Source organism: Daphnia magna, linkage group LG5, assembly GCF_020631705.1.
Source record: "Daphnia magna isolate NIES linkage group LG5, ASM2063170v1.1, whole genome shotgun sequence".
Taxonomy (NCBI): Eukaryota; Metazoa; Arthropoda; class Branchiopoda; order Diplostraca; family Daphniidae; genus Daphnia; species Daphnia magna.
The window spans coordinates 11,906,783-11,925,865 of record NC_059186.1 but is presented as its reverse complement, the minus strand read 5'-3'; the positions used below and the strand labels follow the sequence as shown (position 1 = coordinate 11,925,865).

The 19,083-nt window shown below is 39.1% G+C and overlaps 3 protein-coding genes and 1 long non-coding RNA gene across 4 annotated transcripts; 2 read left to right on the top strand and 2 right to left on the bottom strand.

Moving 5' to 3' along the window:
* Positions 1 to 127: 127 nt before the first annotated feature.
* LOC116922558 (RNA-binding protein 1) lies at positions 128 to 1,375 on the bottom strand. Its single transcript, XM_032928930.2, has 4 exons — positions 1,226 to 1,375; positions 897 to 1,116; positions 594 to 818; positions 128 to 516 (listed from the first exon to the last, which is right to left on the bottom strand). Exons 2-4 carry the CDS (start codon positions 1,106 to 1,108, stop codon positions 465 to 467), a joined length of 489 nt encoding a protein of 162 aa, XP_032784821.1. The 5' UTR covers positions 1,109 to 1,116; positions 1,226 to 1,375; the 3' UTR covers positions 128 to 464.
* Positions 1,376 to 1,382: 7 nt separating this feature from the next.
* Positions 1,383 to 4,687, top strand: LOC116922556 (protein UBASH3A homolog). The gene is made up of 9 exons (XM_032928925.2): positions 1,383 to 1,515; positions 1,596 to 1,845; positions 1,900 to 2,140; positions 2,202 to 2,394; positions 2,461 to 2,772; positions 2,837 to 2,906; positions 2,964 to 3,322; positions 3,381 to 3,854; positions 3,971 to 4,687. The coding sequence occupies exons 2-9, from the start codon at positions 1,739 to 1,741 to the stop codon at positions 4,255 to 4,257; spliced, it is 2,043 nt and encodes a 680-aa protein (XP_032784816.2). The 5' UTR covers positions 1,383 to 1,515; positions 1,596 to 1,738; the 3' UTR covers positions 4,258 to 4,687.
* A 5,958-nt stretch (positions 4,688 to 10,645) lies between these two features.
* Positions 10,646 to 18,511, bottom strand: LOC116922544 (cAMP-dependent protein kinase catalytic subunit 3). The gene is made up of 8 exons (XM_032928909.2): positions 17,963 to 18,511; positions 14,382 to 14,550; positions 14,142 to 14,251; positions 13,074 to 13,227; positions 12,620 to 12,711; positions 11,954 to 12,135; positions 11,813 to 11,890; positions 10,646 to 11,729 (listed from the first exon to the last, which is right to left on the bottom strand). The coding sequence occupies exons 1-8, from the start codon at positions 18,096 to 18,098 to the stop codon at positions 11,604 to 11,606; spliced, it is 1,047 nt and encodes a 348-aa protein (XP_032784800.1). The 5' UTR covers positions 18,099 to 18,511; the 3' UTR covers positions 10,646 to 11,603.
* LOC123472536 lies at positions 14,545 to 16,228 on the top strand. Its single transcript, XR_006646987.1, has 3 exons — positions 14,545 to 15,034; positions 15,099 to 15,644; positions 15,721 to 16,228. It is a non-coding gene; the product is annotated as an uncharacterized LOC123472536 (long non-coding RNA).
* Positions 18,512 to 19,083: the final 572 nt, after the last annotated feature.

Below are 19,083 nucleotides of genomic sequence, written 5' to 3'. Positions count from 1 at the left end.
GATGGATATTGTAATACTGATCAGTTTCAAGTGAATGTTACTTCATTTATGTAGAATTTACGAATTCAGTTTGATATTTTCACACAAAGATGTGAATGGAAAAGTGCGTTGTGACAAAAAAAAAATGTAGAAGGGAAAAATCCTCAAGTGTGTATTGCGCTTGTGGAATGAGCACGTTTTTTAAAGCCCGCAACTCTTTCACACAACAAAATGCGCCCATGTGATACAAGTCCGTTTGTTTTGCAATTTTTAAAAAATTATGAAAAGCCCAGATTACAGCTGACGCCACTCCTGGTCACACACAAAAAAAAAATGAATGCCAAATAGGAGGGGGAATTATAGTAGGGGAGGAGGTGGATGACGGTTTCACAGCGACAAGGAGAAAACGAGAAAAGTGGAGGAGCTTCTTTGAAATTTATCTGCACAACGGGTAAGTGTGTGTGTGTATGATAGACCGGAATCAATTAATCTGCATACTTGCTGTAGCTGGGGGAACGTGAACGACTACGGGAATCCCTGTGAGAACAACAGAAAAAAAACTTGTGTTGACTTTTGAAACAAGCAGAAGCACGCGAGCTTTGTACTAGTCTTACCTGCGAACACGGTCGCGGGATACTGATCGAGAGGCTTTCCTGTCACGGAAACGATCACGGCTACGTGAACGTGACCGTCTGGGTGAATATCCGCCACCTCTTCTTGCAGGAGGTCCACCACCTCCTCTACGATCTCCACCACGTCCACCACGGTCCCCACCAAATCCATTACTTCTTCTCTTGCCTGTAGACATTTCCACCTTCACTCTGGCACCACACAAACGTCTACATGGGCACCAAAACATTAGAGATTGATTATTTGTATATTTTTCATTGCTTTAAGATGCAAAACAATGTACTCACACTCCATCCAAAGCACGAACTGCATCCTCTGCGTCTCTTGGGTCCTCAAATTCTACGAAGGCAAAGCCAGGAGGATTTCTTGCAACCCAGACATTCCTTAATGTCCCATATTTGCTGAAGGCTTCTTCTATCTCACCTCTGGCCGCATTGGAGCCTAAGTTGCCAACGTAAACCTTGCAACGCGGGTCCCAGTCTTGATGGCGGGACGACATGGCAGGTGCTTTGATGGCAAGGACGATTGAACGAGCAGATGCAGCCAGGGAGGTTTAGGTTTGATTGAATTGGTTTAGTTATTATAAAAAAATGTGTGCATCATAACAATTTATTACCTGATGTATTACAAATATAAATGAGAGAAACAATATGGGTTGACTGTCAAATGGAAAGAAACGCGGCCTACGTCCAAGAGGAGGGGAGACGCGTCTAGCCGGTTGTTTCCAATTACTTGAAGTAGACAACTGCATTACAATTGAGCAGTAGCAATTTGGTGTTGCCAGATATAACCTAAAGCGCAGTGAGGTAATTTGGCAACCGCGAATGAAGAGTTAGAAAAAAAATAACAGTATGAAGGAAAGATAATGTCATATGCTTTTTCAAGAGCTCAAGAAAATTCTTTACGGTTCGTGAAACATTGTAAAGCTAATTACTGTAATGATTCAGTTTATTGGCATCATGGACCTACACTTTTATTTATTATAGTCTACAGAGCCATGTTATCGTCAACGCTACTCGACTTCATTTAGGAGGAATAATCAGGAAAATTGTTGTACCGTGGACTTTAAATTCTTATTTGTGATTCATATGCGTTTCCATACAAGCCGCAAGTGTTTGTCGTGAGAGACATGGCTGAACTACCACCCAGGAAGAATGCAACTCCTACAAAGCTGACCAAATTGTTGATCTCCCCTCTGAAGGTTCTACTGCAGATGGGTTTTCCGAAGCACAGAGCGTAAGTCATAAACAGCAATACTGCGAAAACATTGCTAATATTCTGGATTTTCAGTGAGAAAGCCCTTGCTGCAACTGGCTATAGAAATGTTCAACTAGCATCGGATTGGTTGCTGGCCCACGTAAATGACCCAACTTTAGATGACCTACAACCAAGAGAATATCTTCTTTACCTATGCCCGTCTGGTTTACTGCAAAGTCAGCTGCAGGAATTTTGGGCCAGATCGGCAGAAGAATGTGGTAGAAATGGCGCCCATGAGTTCCTACCCCATGTCACTCTAGTTCCCCCCTTTAAGGTAAAAAGAATAGTATTTCATTGATTTAGGTTTTCATGCTGAAGATTAATTTTAATATTAGGTACCTGATAGTGCTGTTCCCAGTATTGTGAGCCTTCTGGAAAGGATTGCTGAGCATGAAAATCAACCCATTCCTGAATTGAGGCTAGAAACTTATATTTCCCAAAATTTTATGGGTTTCTTCCTCAATCAAGATTCCGCTGAAGTCATTAAAGTCGTGGCGTCCCGGTTTGCCAGAGAATTAGCTCAAATAAGTAGACTGTCATAAAGTGTCTTGTGTACGCTATTGTTTCATTAACTTTAGCGTTGTCTTTGCTTAGACATTGCAGCAGAGGCCCACACGCAAGCTTTGCACTTGACATTGGCTTACAATTTTCCTTCTGGTCAATACAGTACGCTAGAATATCTAGTAAGAAACATAAACCCCAACACCGACGCTTCCCACTGGCAACTGCGTCTATATTCCAGAGATATCCGCCTGTCCGGGAAGAAGGTGTACAAGGTCATCTTCCCGCACGTTCCACGAGAAACTGACGAGTTGGAACTGCTTCTAGGTGATTTCGTTTATGTCGATCCGGAAGCATGTAATAATTCCATAGACGGATGGATAGAAGGCATCTCTTGGCTTACTGGTATTGCTGAAAAAGTCGTTTATCGTTTTATTTGATTTGAATTCAATGCTAATCTTTCACTCAGGTTGTTCGGGTTTCTTACCAAAAAACTACGTTGAAAAAACGGCCGAATCAGACGCTTGGACCCTACACAAGTAGGGAATGACAGTTAATAGAAGTATTTGTTTCTTGACAAAATTTTCCCTATTTAGGAGCGTAGAACTGAATCTATCCGCTGATGAACTGGACGAAATAGACGGCGTGTCAGCATCGAGTGATCAAGCCCTCAGACTGTTGAATCAAATGTCACCGGAATTGGGCTGCAACAATGACACAAATTCGCACAGGGATCAGCCAACTAGCACAAGAGTAGTTGCTGTTCGGCCAACGGAGCTTTCCAAATGTACAGAAAACTATGCCAATTTCAATTTGGATATGGCTGGATTGTCTCCAGTGGTGGAACGACCTCTAGCCTTCAAACAAGGACCTCGGCGATTGTTTATAGTGCGCCATGGCGAAAGGATCGACTTCACATTTGGTACATGGATACCCTACTGCTTCGATGAAACGGGTAAAATGCAATGCGCCTTACAAGTTGCGTTGAACTAATTTTCCTTTCTTGAAACAAGGAAAGTACGTTCGAAAGGATTTAAATATGCCGTTGAGCGTTCCCAAGCGACAAGGATCACCCGAATCGTTCTACAAGGATTGCCCACTAACCATATTGGGGGAAACGCAAGCCGGACTTTTAGGCCAAGCTTTGCGTGCGGTTGGCGGATCCAACAGGATTCAGCACGTCTACTGCTCGCCGTCTCTTCGCTCCTTACAGACTTGTCAAAATATTCTGAAAGGCCTCGAGATTGAGCACTCTGTACCCATTTGTTTGGAACCGGGATTATTCGAATGGTTGGTTTGGTACCAAGATTCCATGCCTCAGTTTATGACTCCATCAGAGATGCTCGATGCCGGTTTCCGTCTGCGTGAGAATCATCAGTACTTTATTGACTTTAGCGAGCTTTCCGATCGGCGTGAGTCAGCCGAGCAGTACTATATGCGTTCACATTACGTCACCCAATGCGCTCTTCGCTGCACCGAGCATATCGGTAACATTAAATAGATAAACCAACCGACCATGTTTTTCTGTTGTTTTTTTTTTTCCTTTTTTTTAACAAAATCCGTTAAATAGTAAATTACATTTTGCCTTTATCTTATCTGTCAGGTGGAGACGTCCTTCTCATTGGACATGCCTCAACGCTGGATGCATGTTCGCGACAACTGGTGGGGGGATTACCGCGATCCGCCCAAGAGCTATCCCGAATCGTCCATCGGATCCCTTACTGCAGTTTGGCTGCCGTCCAACAGTGTCTTCCAGAAGAGTCTTCGCTCGATGATTCACCCGACGAGACGGGCAGTAATAAAATCAAATGGAAGTTGATTGAACCGCCTGTCCCTCCTATGACTTATTCCGCCAATTTGCGTTTTGATTGGCAAACTTTACTTCCTTAGCGGTGCGCCACCATTGCAACCTATATATTTAACAGAACAATCAGAACTCAACGGGAACAGAAGATTTGCAGTTTATTGCGAGGTAGTATGCAAACATTCTTTCTTTAATCGAGTTCAAAAGTGTATTTTTTTTTTTCAAACAAAACCCAACGAAATACTCTCCTTTTAACATACCAAATAGTACGCGAATCTTTGTTATTCAAAGTCGCGTTTTCAAGTTTTTTATTGAAGAAAGAAACCCTTTTCTTTTTCTAATGGGTTTGTTTTTCTTTGCTGCCTTTCTTGTTTGATCTTGTTGGTACAGCAAATGTCGACCTGTACGAAACATAGAAGTGTATGACACGGAAATGTTGAATCACCCGTCCTCTTTTTTAAGCTTTAATTTACTCCTAAGTGCAAGGAATGGAATAATACATATTGTAGATTGTAATTGCGCAATATCTCTTTAAAAAAAAAAGAGTTGAATCAAGGGGAGAGATGACTCTCCAGTTCCAAGTTGAAAAATTTGCCAAAAGAAAGAGAAAAAAAAAAAAAGTATCGATAAATTTGAATCTTTTGCCTTTCATGGCGGACTGCACACGCTCGCATGACTGGGCAAGAATCCTATCGAGCGCGAGTTTATCGGCAACATTTTGAAAGACAAGCAAGGCCGCCGCTCCTTGGTGAGCATGTGTGTACATTCTTCAGATAAGGTTTCCTCTGCTGAATTGATGAACTATCACTAACTATAAGGCGTTTTATTTTATTTCTTTCTGTCGCCAAATTCTTTTTGGTCCTCTTCTTCTTGGTCACTCGTCTTTTCCTTTTTCACTACTTCTTTTGAAAATGAGGAAGCCTCGTAGTTACTCGCTGGGTCACGCGGACCCAGCAAGGATGTCAACGCCAAAACTGGACTGCGCATCACTGGCCAAAACGTCCCTTACCAGATTTTTGTTCTCTTTAAATGACTATACTTTTAATAAAGAAATGAAATCTCAGTTGCACAATATTAAGCTTATTATAATAAGGTAAATAAGCCCCGGGGTGGTGGGGGGGAACGCTTTTGAATGGCCGCTCAATTTGCGCCGACGCGGTAGAGATAGCCGATTTCTTAAAAAAAAAAAAATTCTAGCTCAAAGCCATCTGCAAATTACTCATAAATGACTATAGAAGCTCGCCTTATCTACATCTGAAATCTGTTTTCGGGGCAATATAATCTCTGTTGCTGTGGGAAACTCACGCCACATGTTATGGATAAAAGGACCGTCATGTAGGTCAACAAAATTCTTGGATAGATCTTTCCCTTTTTCTTTCCTTTTGCCCGTACTTGTACATCGTCATTTCACCACTAGTTGTTTTTATTTTTTGCAGTCCCCAACTTTGGAAATGGCCAAAAACTTTGGCTGGGCATTTTGATTGTCTGCTGTACATGTCAAGTGAAAAGAGCCCCGTAAAGTGGGCGGTTGATTATAGCGCGTCAACTGCGCGCACACATACACACATCATAGATGCCGTATAAGAATAGGGAGGAACAATGGCCAATGTGACGGACATTTAGTATATACATCCGAAGCAACAAAATGCGCTGCTTCACCAACTGTATACCTTCGTGGCAACAAAGGGAGTAAAAATATGGCGAAAATAAAAATTCGCTTTTGGAAATCAGATGGCTATCAGCTGCTGCACACACATTTGAATGTATATCCCGTTCTTTATTTTTTTTAAAGATTTTTTGAGAAAACCAGTTGCGCTGACTTTGTAAAAAATAAAATGTATTTAACTCGATGAGGTCGTCTTTAAATAAATGCGAGTCATTCTTTGACATACAAGACATGCAAAGGAGTGCCGGTGTGTGAATAAGATGTGCAGATCACCGCCCTGTCGCCGGTATGTTCGTGTTGATTAAGAATTTCATGCCAAAATATCGATAACGTCGCTATCGGCTAAAAGAATGCAAATAAATTGAGCCTATAAAATATGACTTTGTGGCTATCCAGCGAGCCTTCGTACATCATGTTGCTGCATATAAAAAAAACAGAGGCAATCAAAAACTTTATGGAGAAACTTTTATTTCTTTTCAGCCGCATCTTCTTTTGATAACCTTGAATAATTCGTAAGATTCAAATCAATGAAACACAACTCTGTTTGAACTTGTTAGTGGCGCTATTAAAGTCAAGCTATTCAACCTTATTTATTCTACATATTTAGGAAGAAAAAAAAGCTGGGCGGTTAACATTCCCAGGTACAGCAAAACTGGACAATAAAAAAAAAAAGTGTGCCAACAGGTGGTGGAAATGAATGGTGATTGCCTTTTTTTTTTTTTTGCCTGGCGTTATATACTTCCATAAAAACCCAAAGAAGTTCATTACACTATGATATGTATATAGTAGAAAAACTCCAAGTTTTATCCCTTTAGTCTTACTGGAGGTCTATGGGCCTTTATTCTTGTGATGCAACTATCGTAAAGATATTTTTCATTGGTCAGAAAACGCCCCAGGCGATACAATGAAGAGAACAATCGATGACGACAATAATTAATGGGAAAACTAATATTTTATTCGGAATCAGCGATGGTTACAACAGGCTAAATTTCATCGGATCCCGATTCAAAATTATATACGTATACATATGCAACTTGTAATTTTTGAGTTATTCGAAATAAACGAGGTTACGCTCAAACCAATTTGATTGTGTTTTATTCCAAAAATATGTGATTAACGGGAAAACTAACAGTGTATCCGTAATCAACGTTCAATGTTGATCATACCGTGTGATTTTTATTGAATTCCAAGAGATTTCGTTTTTTTGCAGATTTTGCCAAAAGTGGGAAGGCTATACCCTTCCCACTTTTTCAGTTTTGGCTAAATTTGAGATTTCGTTTAAAATACATGATTTCGATTCAAAATTGAATGAGAATGACGAAAATCAGGTTTATTTTTCTATTGGTCTTGTAATTTTTAATTTAAACGTTAAAAACCGTAAATTAAGTTGGTGCGTTAACAGCGCTGTTTTCATTAATTTTTAAAACGGCTGATTTAACAAGAAAACCAATAACTTAATCGAAATCAGCGTTCAATTTAGATAGTGACGAGTGATTTTTGTCGAATTCCAAGAGATGTCGTTTTTTGCAAATTTGGACAAAAGTGGGAAGGCTTATACCCTTCCCACTTTTTCAATTTTTGGCAATTTTGGCTAAATTTTAGATTTCATTTAAAATACAACATTTCGATTCAGAATTGAATGAGAATGACGAAAACCAAGTTTATTTTCTTTTTAGGCTTTTGGTTATTTTAATAAACGTAAAAAACAAAAACTAAAGTTGGGGCGATAACAGCACTTTGTTTTATTTTATTTAAAAAGCGGTTTTGTTTAACAACAAAACCAATCACATAATTGAAATCAGCGTTCAATTTTGATTATTATGGGTGATTTTTGTTGAATTCCAAGAGATGTCGTTTTTTGCAGATTTTGACAAAAGTGGGAAGGCTATACCCTTCCCACTTTTTCATTTTTGGCCAAATTTCAAATTTTGCTTAAAATACATGATTTCGATTCAATATTGAATAATAATCACGGAAATCAAGTTTATTTTTCGATTGGCCTCACAGTTTTTGAAATAAACGTTAAAAACAATGAAAAAAGTTGTTGAACTAACAGCAATTTTACTCCGTTTCATTCAAAAACCGCTTAAGTGACGGAAAAATTAATATTTTATACGAAATCTACGTTTATTTTTGGTTATAATAAATTAGGTTTAAAGTTTCATCAAATTTCAAGACAAATTTTAATTCAGAATTTTTGCATAAAAAGTCGGGCTCGTTGCAAAAATCTAAATATAGCAAACTATGCATGATTCCGATTGCAAATTTAACGGGGGTCGTGAACATCGAATAATTTTTCACGTGAATTGCTCAATTTTTTAATGAAATGGAATTAAAGCGGTTTGTAGCGCAACCGCTTTGAATTCGAATAACTCAAACCTGTAAATCCCACTTGAAACATGTTAAATGGATAAATAATTGGATATGTTGAACATAAAAAAAAAGCAGAAAATAAGCTCAGAGAAGAAAGGAGAGAAAAAAAAATAGGTAAATGATGGCAATTTAGCGCTGACGGCAACTCTTTGGAAGCTGATCATTTACATTTAAGATTACATCAAAGTGCGATTTAAAAACGCTCAAGGATTAAATGTAATCTAAAAGTAGCCTTGCAAGAAGATCATCGTTGGAGATGAGCAACACAAAGAAGAACCGGTTTGCCGAGTTATTATCTTTAAAAGAACTAGCACTACTTTATTTTTAGGACGGGAAGTTAAATGACGATGATTGCGTGATATCCAACAGATGGCGTTGAATTACTTTAAATCCGCTCTACGCGGCCTTTGCCGAAAACTACTTTGTGTTACTTGATTTTTGTTGATTTCCCGCATAATTAAGCGCTTGAGGTTACATTCCTTCTCGTATTTTTCTTTTCTTTTCTTTCTAAGAATACTCAGTTATTGATGTTTTCGTCTTGTTAAGATTTATTACCAATTAACTTCTACAAAGTCCTTGATCACAATTAACAAATAAACTGTGATTTATGCAAAACTTGATGTGAATTAATAATCGCGTTGATTTTTCGACTTTCACTAACATAAAAAAAAAAAAAAAAATGTATCTACGCACAACCGGCTGGAATGTTCCAAGAACTACTTGGTTCGTCTAGAAAAGAAATTGCGCATCGCAAGTCGGGTCCCGCCCGAATCCCAGGGTTCTTGCGCGTGTTGCCCGACAAGGTTGACCGGTCCGTTACGCTACATCAGTGAACGACCACTTGTGACGTATTAATGTTTCAAATATATATTTAACTTTCAGTGTAAGCAATGCTCGTTCATTTTGGGGGGGGAAAAAGGCCGTTAACTGTTAAACTAATAACCCAAATATACAGCGACACTAAACGTATGCGTAAATTAACACACGGAAAAATGCATCAAAAAAGACATCCACATTTTTCCTGGTTTTTTTCTTCTTAACCTAACCAGTTATCAACAGCTCATTCCAAAGTAATTTTTCAAATTCTACATTTTGTTTTTTGTGTTTTTTTCAATGACATGTTTTGTAATTCCTGTTTTGCCTTGGTACAAATTGACTGTTTTATTCCATTCCAGGAACGATGATGACAAACGTTTTTTGTTGTTGTTTTTTTTTCACAAGAAAAACATTGCGGAATCATTAAAAAGAAATGCTTACCTTCGTTTTCATGGAACGAGGGACGTCCATTCCACTAAAGCGTCAATCACGTTTCAATTGAAGACCTTTAAAAGAATAAATGATTAAGTTCCGCACAGGCGAAATGTAACGTGTGGGCGTAGGGATGCGAGCTCGTGACTGGACTGCTGCAGGTATATACCCAAAAGCGATTACTGGGCAAGGCTAAGCAGCACGAGTCAAATATCTAAAAGAAAATATAATATCTATATATAATACGTACAGTATATGCAGTAGAGAAAATGTTATTGTAAGAACATGATTTCCTGCTTTCGTCCCTGTGTCGGCGAAGATATCGATAAATAGCAAATTTCCTGCTCACGACCAATAAAATATAGCGATAGATACGACGTCGAACAGCTGTTTTTCAAACTCGGTTCCAGGGAATATTTTTTTTATATATTTTTCTGGATACGATTTCAACAATTAGATACGGAATCAGCGAGAAGCCAACAGCCGCTTAATAAAGTCGATAAAATTCTTTTTTTTTTCTTAAGGGGAATTCATTTGCCGTTTTAGAGAATCGAAAAGTGGGAATAAACGAAACAACAACAACAACAAAATAGTCCTGGATTTTTTTTTTGTTTCGGTTCGGACCTCTTGACCTGTTGGAAAGGCCGAAGGGAGAAGCGTGAAAAACGGCGTGAAAGAATCGTGTAATATATATGCCATCGCTATATCCTTCAGGGAAAGAGATAAACATTTCTTTTCTTTTTTTTAAAAAAAAGATCCTGATTTATCGTTTCTCTAATGTGATAAAAGTTAAGGCCCCAGTTAGTCTCCTTTGGATGTGTCCAGTGGACTTTTTCTTTTCAATAGACACACTGACACACACAGCACAAATTCTTTTTCTCTGTTGCTGACTTTCGTTCATCATCTCCCGAGACGGGCAGTGCATTATCACTTTGAGATCAAGGACGACGGAGTGGGGGGAGGGAAGCGCCCCCGGTTTGATTTATAACGACATTTTTTATATATAGCAGCCTCTCTGGTAGGTCGTATAAAATGCTCTTGCACCAGTAATTAAAACATCTAAATAATAAAGAGATAAAAATTCAAAACGACTGCGATTTCTTTATTAGACGCGAACACTTTGCCGTGCGTGAAAGAGAATTATTGTACAACGTCGGGCGTGAATGAATCACGTTTTCTTTCCGAAATTCATTCGTTATTCGTTGTATTTCAGCGCTCTTCTAAACACACATCGTTGTCACGTTGTAAAATACAAGGAAAGACAAACTCGAAACGAAAAATTGCACAACATTTTCACGAAACAATTTTTTTTTTGTTGTTGACGGAAAGACGTTCTCGTATTGAAAAAACTGTTTACAACACACACAAGGGCAGGGGGGAAGCTCTCCAAGACACGGTTACACGTCTCCAAATATGTTTTAATACGTTCATGTCTAAAGCCCGAAAAAGTGAATGATTTAGATTTATAAAAAAAAAAAAAAAAAAGACATTGAAATAAAAGAAACTAAACAAATGTGGAACTATCGTCACGTATTTTTCTTTTCTAAATTTGTCATCAAGGAAATATACTTCAAACGTGTTTTGACGTCACTCAAAAAGGCAAAGAAGGAAAAGAAAAGTCTTCCTTCCCCATTTATCGTTTCAGCGTGTTTCTTCGGCCGTGACAAACAAATGACCGGTTTGACTCTTAAATCACCATTTTTTTTTTTTACGTTATGCACGTACGCGCACACAAAAAAAACGGGTGGCATATGATACACTACAACACAATAGAAATGGAGAGACGCTTAGTTTTTTTTTTACAGTTCCTAGACATTGTTGTCAAAAATAGGCAAGTCTTTTTTGTTTGTTTTTTTTTGAAAACTTGTCGAACGCGTCTAAATAATTCACGAAGTCGAAAGAGGAAAAAAATTGAAAACCAATGACATGAAGCCAAACGGCTTTTTTTGCGCTAAAAATAGAAAATTATGATAAATAAAAAAATAAAAATAAAAAAAGCTGCGCCATTTTTTATGTACAATAATAAAAAAAAAAAATCTTTCCTATAGTCCAAAATATTTCTTTTAAGAAAAAAAAAAAAAAATATGTTAAATTGAAAAATTCAGTGTTATGTGTGTGTGGGGGGTTGGGTACCACACAATGACATTAGAAGCTCTCGAAAAGTTTGTAGTCCTTTTCGGTGACGCAAGGTGTCCGTTGCCAATCAGCCTCCGGGTATTCGTCAAAATTGCAGGTGTCACCATCGTAGCTGACTTTCGGCACGATGGGTGGCTTTACGTTCACACACCCATGCAAAAAAAAAAAATGAAATCAAATGAAATTGAAAAAGATGACGGGGCTGCGTTTATTTTTACCTTGAGTTTGCGGTAGAAAACGTCATCCCAGTCGAGTCCTTTGAACCACCGATGGCGTTTGACATCATCGGCACCATTCTGACGTCATCTCATTAAATGTTGTCACATATGCATTGAATGAAAAAGTATAAAACGACTCACTTTCATGTTGCCCAGCCGTTTAGTCCGATCTTGGACTAGAAGTTTCTTGACCAAATCTTTGGCGATCGGGTCCATGTGCCTGGGCCAGTCGATTTTGCCGGCCAAAATCTTTTCGTAGATGCCGAACGGATTGTCGTCGAAGAACGGCGGGTATCCGGCCAACATTTCGTAAATGAGGATCCCTTCAAAACGAATTTGAATATTATTTTGGATCGAAATTATTTTTTGATTATCAATTGATTGAACTAAACATTTCTTCGCTTTTGACATTTTTTTTTGTTTTGTTTTTTTTTTCAATAAAAGGAGCGAAAAATAAATAAAAATGCTAAATTGCCGACAACAAAACGCGGAAAAATGTTCAAGGAAATTTTTATGACGGAAAGGAAAATACGCGATTCCTTTAAAGGAAAAACGAAATGGCCGAGAAACGACATGAGACAATGTCACTCAATTCAAAAAAAAAAAAAAAAGGCTTTCCCTTTTATTTCGCTCGGCCAAAGAAATGGAAATCACAAGTCAAATTGGCCTCATTATGATGCACATAGCAAAAAGTAAGAAAAAAATCGTGACCTAACCTTCGACGATGGCCCAAAGGGAAGAAGAGAACCCCGAGATTTGCACATTAAATAAATTCAAAAAAAGAATAACTGATGGTGAATACTTTACCTAGCGCCCACCAGTCGACTGCTTTGTTGTGGCCTTTAGATTGAATGATCTCCGGCGCCAAATATTCGGGAGTCCCGCACAACGTCCACGTCCTTCAACAAAAAAAAAAAAAAAAAAACGTTTTTATGCTAAACGTCAAAACGACCTGTTTACAATTTTTCCTTCTTTCAAGATCGTGCGATTTTGTGGGTGCACGACCGCAATGTTCCTTCCTTCCTCTCTCTCTCTCTCTCTCAAAGATGATTATTACACATTTTTTTTTTAATTTAATGTTTTGGACTGAACGAACCAGCCGACCACCACCATGTTATCATTTAGCGCAGAGCCTTCAGGGCAATGAAACGTGGCCAAGGTTCTCAAGGCAGTGTGTGAAGTGCAAGTTGCACGCGGGACCAATAACAGCGTGTCTCTCTTGTTTCAAGTGGCCCGTAGTCTTTGCGGAGGCAGTACCAACCTGTCGGTTAGTTTCTTTGCGAAACCAAAATCGGTGATTTTCAAATGTCCGTCCCGGTCGAGTAAAAGATTCTCCGGTTTCAGGTCTCGGTAGACAACGTTCTGCGTGTGAAGGTAGTCCAAAGCGCACACGATTTCGCACGTGTAGAAGTTACCTTTTGAAGAAAAAAGAAAGAAATGGGGCGAGAATGGATCATTTGATTCATACAGAGAAACTCGAACGCTCCTAAACGAACAATGACTAATTTTTCATGTTCCATATTGATCGTCCATTTCGAAATTCTCTTTAGTTGTGCCAACAGGATTTGGACATAAATCGGTGGGCATTTAATGGTTTCCCCAATACAAATACGGGACCCCAGAAGAGCGCAGGGCATCTGCGGCCACGCAATTCCACCTCCTTTTACGGGAAATCTAAGAAGCATGTGTTCCAGATGCTATCACAAAAGCAACTGACGCTTGTATGAACACGTCTAAGAATCAGCAATCGTAAACCAAAAAGAATAGAAGAAAAAAGTCAGTGATACGTCATCGCCAACACGTCATTATGTATGCAAAAAAAAAGGGGGTGATAAAGCCGTTCCTTTTTATCCAGCACCTTTTAGACAGAAACGCAAACATTTGCCCGCGTGTCAACAATTTTTCTCGTTTAAAAAAAAAAGAAATAGAAAAAGAAATGAAACATTTCCATTCTATGCAAATGTTCGAAAATGTTCTTTGGTCCGTTCTCCTCTGCGTCGGCAGTAGTCCACCCCCTCCTTTTTCTATCTTTATTTATTCACGATGGACGATAAATATGGACTCTCTCTTTCTCTATAGGGTCCCGCATTATACAAAATGTATACAATTTCTTTTTTCTTGAATCGAAAACAAAACAAAACCTATTCGTGAAATCTATCGATTACAGTCGTCGTAAATTCTTATTCCATCATATTTCTTTTCCTTTATCTGATAAAACGTAATAATATTTGCCGTATCGTCATCATCATCAATCGATAAACCATTCCCAATGACTTGTAAAAAAAACCCCAAAAAATATGAAACGATTTTTTATTTTTTTTGCGTGTACCTGTGGAACTGCTGAAACGTCCAGCGTTGCGCAAATATGAAAACAGTTCGCCGCCGCAGACGTAGTCGAACAGCATGTAGAGAAACGATTGGTCGTGATGAGTCCACACCCTGAATAAATATTGGAAATTGAATCAACATCTGTGCCACCATATTGGTTCAAGTGGGATGCACACCATTTCGTCTTTTATTAATTAATGTATGCAAATAATAATTTAAAAAAAAGGTGGAACTGACGCACATGTTGACGATGAAGGGATGATTCACGCTGAGCAGAATGTTTTTCTCGTTCTGGACGTGTTGAACTTGTTTGAGTCGGATCACGTCAGCAATGGCCAAGATCTTGAGCGCCCAGTATTCCCGCGTGCTCTTTTCACGACACAGGACAACCCGACCGAAGGTACCCGTTCCTGTCCAATAAATTTATTTTCATTTTCAATTTTGAAAAAAAAAAAAAATTGTCCAATTGGGTCAGCCGGTATTCTAAGAAAACTGGACGTCTAATAATTCCCAAGATGCAAATGAGTCCATTTCCGCAGCATCTGTTTGTGTCCATTTTTACTCTTTTTTTCTTCTCTCTCTCTCTCTTTACTACTCAAGAAGAACACGAAAATAAAAATGTAGTTCACGCCCACAACCTATTTCCCTGGTAGACCCCGAGTTATCGCTAAAACTTCCTGCATCTAATAATACAACGTCGCCGACGTCGCTACGTTTCTTTCCAAAACTGTTGACGGTCCCGAAACGCATTCGGCTTCACCTGTGACCATTCTTTTGTAGTAAAACGTTGTTCTCACTCTCTCTCTCTCTGTCTCCCTATTTCTCAAGGATTCGTGCATTACAATGACTAATTCCAGACAGACGAGGATCACATTTCTCTTCTCGTGGACCTTGGTTTGTCTGTTGTTCAATGAAAACAAACAAAAATAAAGAGCTGAAAAAACAAATTCGTTTACAGGTCTCCTTGGATAAACGGGGGATTGAAAACATCCCGGAAATGGGTTTTTTAAAAAACAAACAAACAAACAAATCGTTTAAAAAAAAACAGATGAGTCTAATGAGGTCGCGCAAGTTGCCACTATATCGCAGGGAGGTCAAATCCAAATACGGATATTGGGTCCGACATCAATAAACAACGTCTTCAAATGATAATTATGGCAAGGAACAATCGGCCAAATTTTTAGACGACAATAATTTGCATTTTTAAAGGACCAAAACAAAAGACCTCGCAGATTGTGGAGATTCAAAAAGAATTGGACTTTTTTTTTTAAACCTTCGGGGCTACCTTTCCTTCCATTAATAAACAACAACAAAAAAACTCCGACTGCTAGAAAAAAGAAAGAAACAACACGTCGACACCTTCCAAATTTATTTTCTCTCTCGTTGAGAAGAGAAGAAGAAAAAAAAAAAAAACGTTAAAGTTTTTGCAGTTGTAGACCAAGCGTTCGACTCTCAGAGGGACGTCGTCGACGAAGGACTCCTCCATCATCCGGCAAACGCTTCAGTAAGTTTCGTTCGTTCAGTTGGCCGTGATGGCTTATTTTTATCCTTTTCTTTTCTTTTCCCCTCTATAAATATAGATGTGATTACCACCACAAACATCACCAAAAAGAAGGAAGGATCTCTTGGTGCCACCACCGCAGCCGGGGTCTCATCAGTCATGGCGTTACCCCCCTTTTTGAAATGAAAAAAGAAAAAAAGGAAACTTGTGCGTCGCCTCCAAAACTCTCGCAACTCAACGGAGCGAAAAAGCCGGAAGTGTCTGACCGATTCCGACCTATTCCATCATTCCGCACTTCTAGCATCGCCCCACCCTGTGGAATCATGGCGGTGCTATCGATTAAAAGAAGAAATATTTCCAGTTTTTTTCTTTGTTTTTTTTTTTTTATAGAAATTTAAAGTCTCCGCCCGAAAATTGAAAAACCAAAAAAAAAAATTGGCTATCCAAAATTAGTTGTAAAGGTAAAAAGGCCCATTTGGGAGTGGTTCAATAAATCCAATATCACGTCGTTCTTTCCGGGTTTTTTTTTGTTTTTAAAAGTTTGGTTGTGTTTGCTCTCGCCTGTCCATGTCTGTTTTTAGTAAAGAAAAAAAAATATATGTTTATTTTTAGTTTCTTTTTTTTTTTCATCTTAAAAGCTATAAGAGACACGCGCCCGCTTCTGTCTGACGATAAATGGCAATTTTAAAGAGCAGGGTTCAAAATTTCAACAAAAAAAATGAATTTTTTCAAACTGGTCTTTCACGCAGACAATCTGATGTGAGAAAACAAAAAAAACACTTTTGGATTGCAGAGATACCAAACAAAAAAAAGCTTGGGGCAAGGTGACATTCATCTATGGGTAAAAAGAAAAAAAACTGATCGTGTTGTCCGATTACTTGACCCGAGGTAAAGTCGCAATACATTTTACGGAAGACCAAAAGAAGGAAAAATTAAAAAAAATTCAAACAGCTGGATGGCAAATGGATGGAACCGACTGTCAATGAGTCACCGCCACTCAACATCACGCCGGTAGCGCCACTCCCCCCATGTGTTGGGTGGTTGATCTCCCCCCCCACACTTTATCTCCTCAATTCATTGGATGGTAAGAGATAGATGAAATCAATCTTGAGCCACACAAATCCGACTGGACAATCATTCTAGTATCCGGTTAACGATCCTATCCATCTTCTTTTTCTTTTAGCTTCTACCATTTGACTACCTTACGATTACTAACCAAACACATACCAACGTGCCATTTCATATATATATATATATTTTTTTTTTTGGGAAAAACAATTTCGCACCGATTATGCAAAAACGTACACGTTTTTATGGCCCTGTCGTGATCAGATCGTGACACAATGCATCATTTCGTCTGCTCAATTTTCAATTTGAAAATGGGAAAAAGTGGGACTCGTTCTCATTGAGCAGCCAAGCGTGGATGAAATGATACAACAGTTGACATAAAAGATGACTAATCTTGTTGTTTTCTCTTACATTTTGTCCAAAACAAATTTGATTTTTCTTTTCGGACGTGTCGTTGAACACAAAAAAGTTGCACACTTTTTCAGTTGGACGTGTGTGACAGTCAATCAAGGCAAATCGATTGTCATTTGTTTCTGAATCGTCGAGAGAAAAGCACACGTTTTCACGGCTCACTCATCATCCAGGCGCCTCTTCATTATCATAGTCAAGTAGATGCAAATGAGCAGAGCACGATCGTCTTTTTATCTCCACTACTTTTACGCGCCCTTTTTGTTCAAAAAAACCCAAATGTCTTGTTACATTCACGAACGAGAACTCGAAAGAAAAAGGAATTCCTCAGGCCTAAATCGGGAAGTGTGGCAGAAACTACCCCGCTGTTTCTCTTTTTCTCCACCAGGGCCTTCACAAAAAAAAAAAAAATAACATGTCGCTTTCTCGTGAACAAAACAAAACAAAAAAAAAAAGGTTTTTGTTTGCCGGAAGAAGAAGAAGAAGAAGAAAAAAAAACGTGTCTCACACGCAAGATTGCAAGCTTGCATGTTGGCAATAAACTTGGCCCAAATTGTGTGCAGAGAGATAGCGCAAAGAAAGTAGTATATAATGAACGGCGCGATGGGCGAAAAAATGATTTATATCACACGGAATTTTCAATGGTAAAAGTGGCAGACGGAGAGAGAATTAAAAAGTATACGGCTCGTGTTACCAGACACACAGGGGGCGAAAGAAAAGTTGGACCTTTTCCAAAATGTTTTTCATTTTGGGAGCATACGATTCTTGTTTTTGGCCATCGATCCAAGAACCTTTCGTAACTCTATTGACTCGTTAAAAAAGAAAAGGGTTGATATTATATGTACCAATCGTCTTGATCATTTCGAGATTGTCGAGGCTTTGACTTGGAGAAGCAGCGCCGTTGACGGTCGGTGGTGGCGGCGAATCTTTGGGCAGACCGAGACTTCCTTGTCTCCGTCGAGCCACTTTAGACGAAGCCATTTCTTTTTCAATGATGTTCTTCAATTGAGGCAAATCGTTTTCAAAATAAAGTGCAAAACTCGAGCAAGAATTTCGTTGTTTTTTTTTGTGTATGAATGCGTTTAAGACGACATTACGTGTAGTCACTGTCCACTTTGAAAAGGCAATTCTCTATCATCATCGTGTTGTTCACAATCCTCGTGTTGGCGATCGCAAACACTAGCACAACTAAACACGCGAGGAAATTCTTCACCAGTGACCCATTTTGTGTGTCGATTCTTCCGGCATTTGGTCACGAAAACTCTGAAACAACACAATTAAATGGTGTCGTTTGTTTCTTTCTTGTCTTGGTTCACTCGAAAATTGAATGCAGAGACGACACGAGTTGTCGGACTGTCTACCAACGAGTCCCGCAATGTTCTAAAAACTTTGTGTGTCTGTGAGAGACTCGATGGGCAGGAGGGGGAGGGGGGGATAAAGACCCTATGTACAGCATAGCAGCGCCAGTCCAGACCCCCATCCCAACCCCCTCCAAGGTTGCTGGCGCCCTCTGTAGTTCGCCCAAAGGCGATTTTGGGTTCTTTTCTTTCGGTCGTGCATGCTTTTTCTTTCTCTCTCTCTCTTTTTATTTCTTCTTCTTCTTCACCCTTCCATTCTTTTTATTTTGCTTGTGGCCTTTACTGTAATTCAAAGCCAAGTGCCGCTCATTTGGTTAGAAGTGTACGTTGTTTTGTTTTTCTTGGGGGTCCCACAAATCCCGCAGACTGGGAGAAACAAGAGAGTGTTTTACTCTCTCGTCGTCAATGACAAATAGCTACATAAGGCAGAAAATGTATGCGTGAGCTCGAAGATGTGCCTACCCGCACGCGGCGGTCCCCTTGTACAGAGTTCCGTTGCCCTTCAGTTCTCGCGGACCATAATAATTCACTTGTCAAATTTTGAACTCGAGAAAAAAAAAATACAACAATCGCCACCTAGCGTTACTTTAAAGTAACAATCCCGCCAT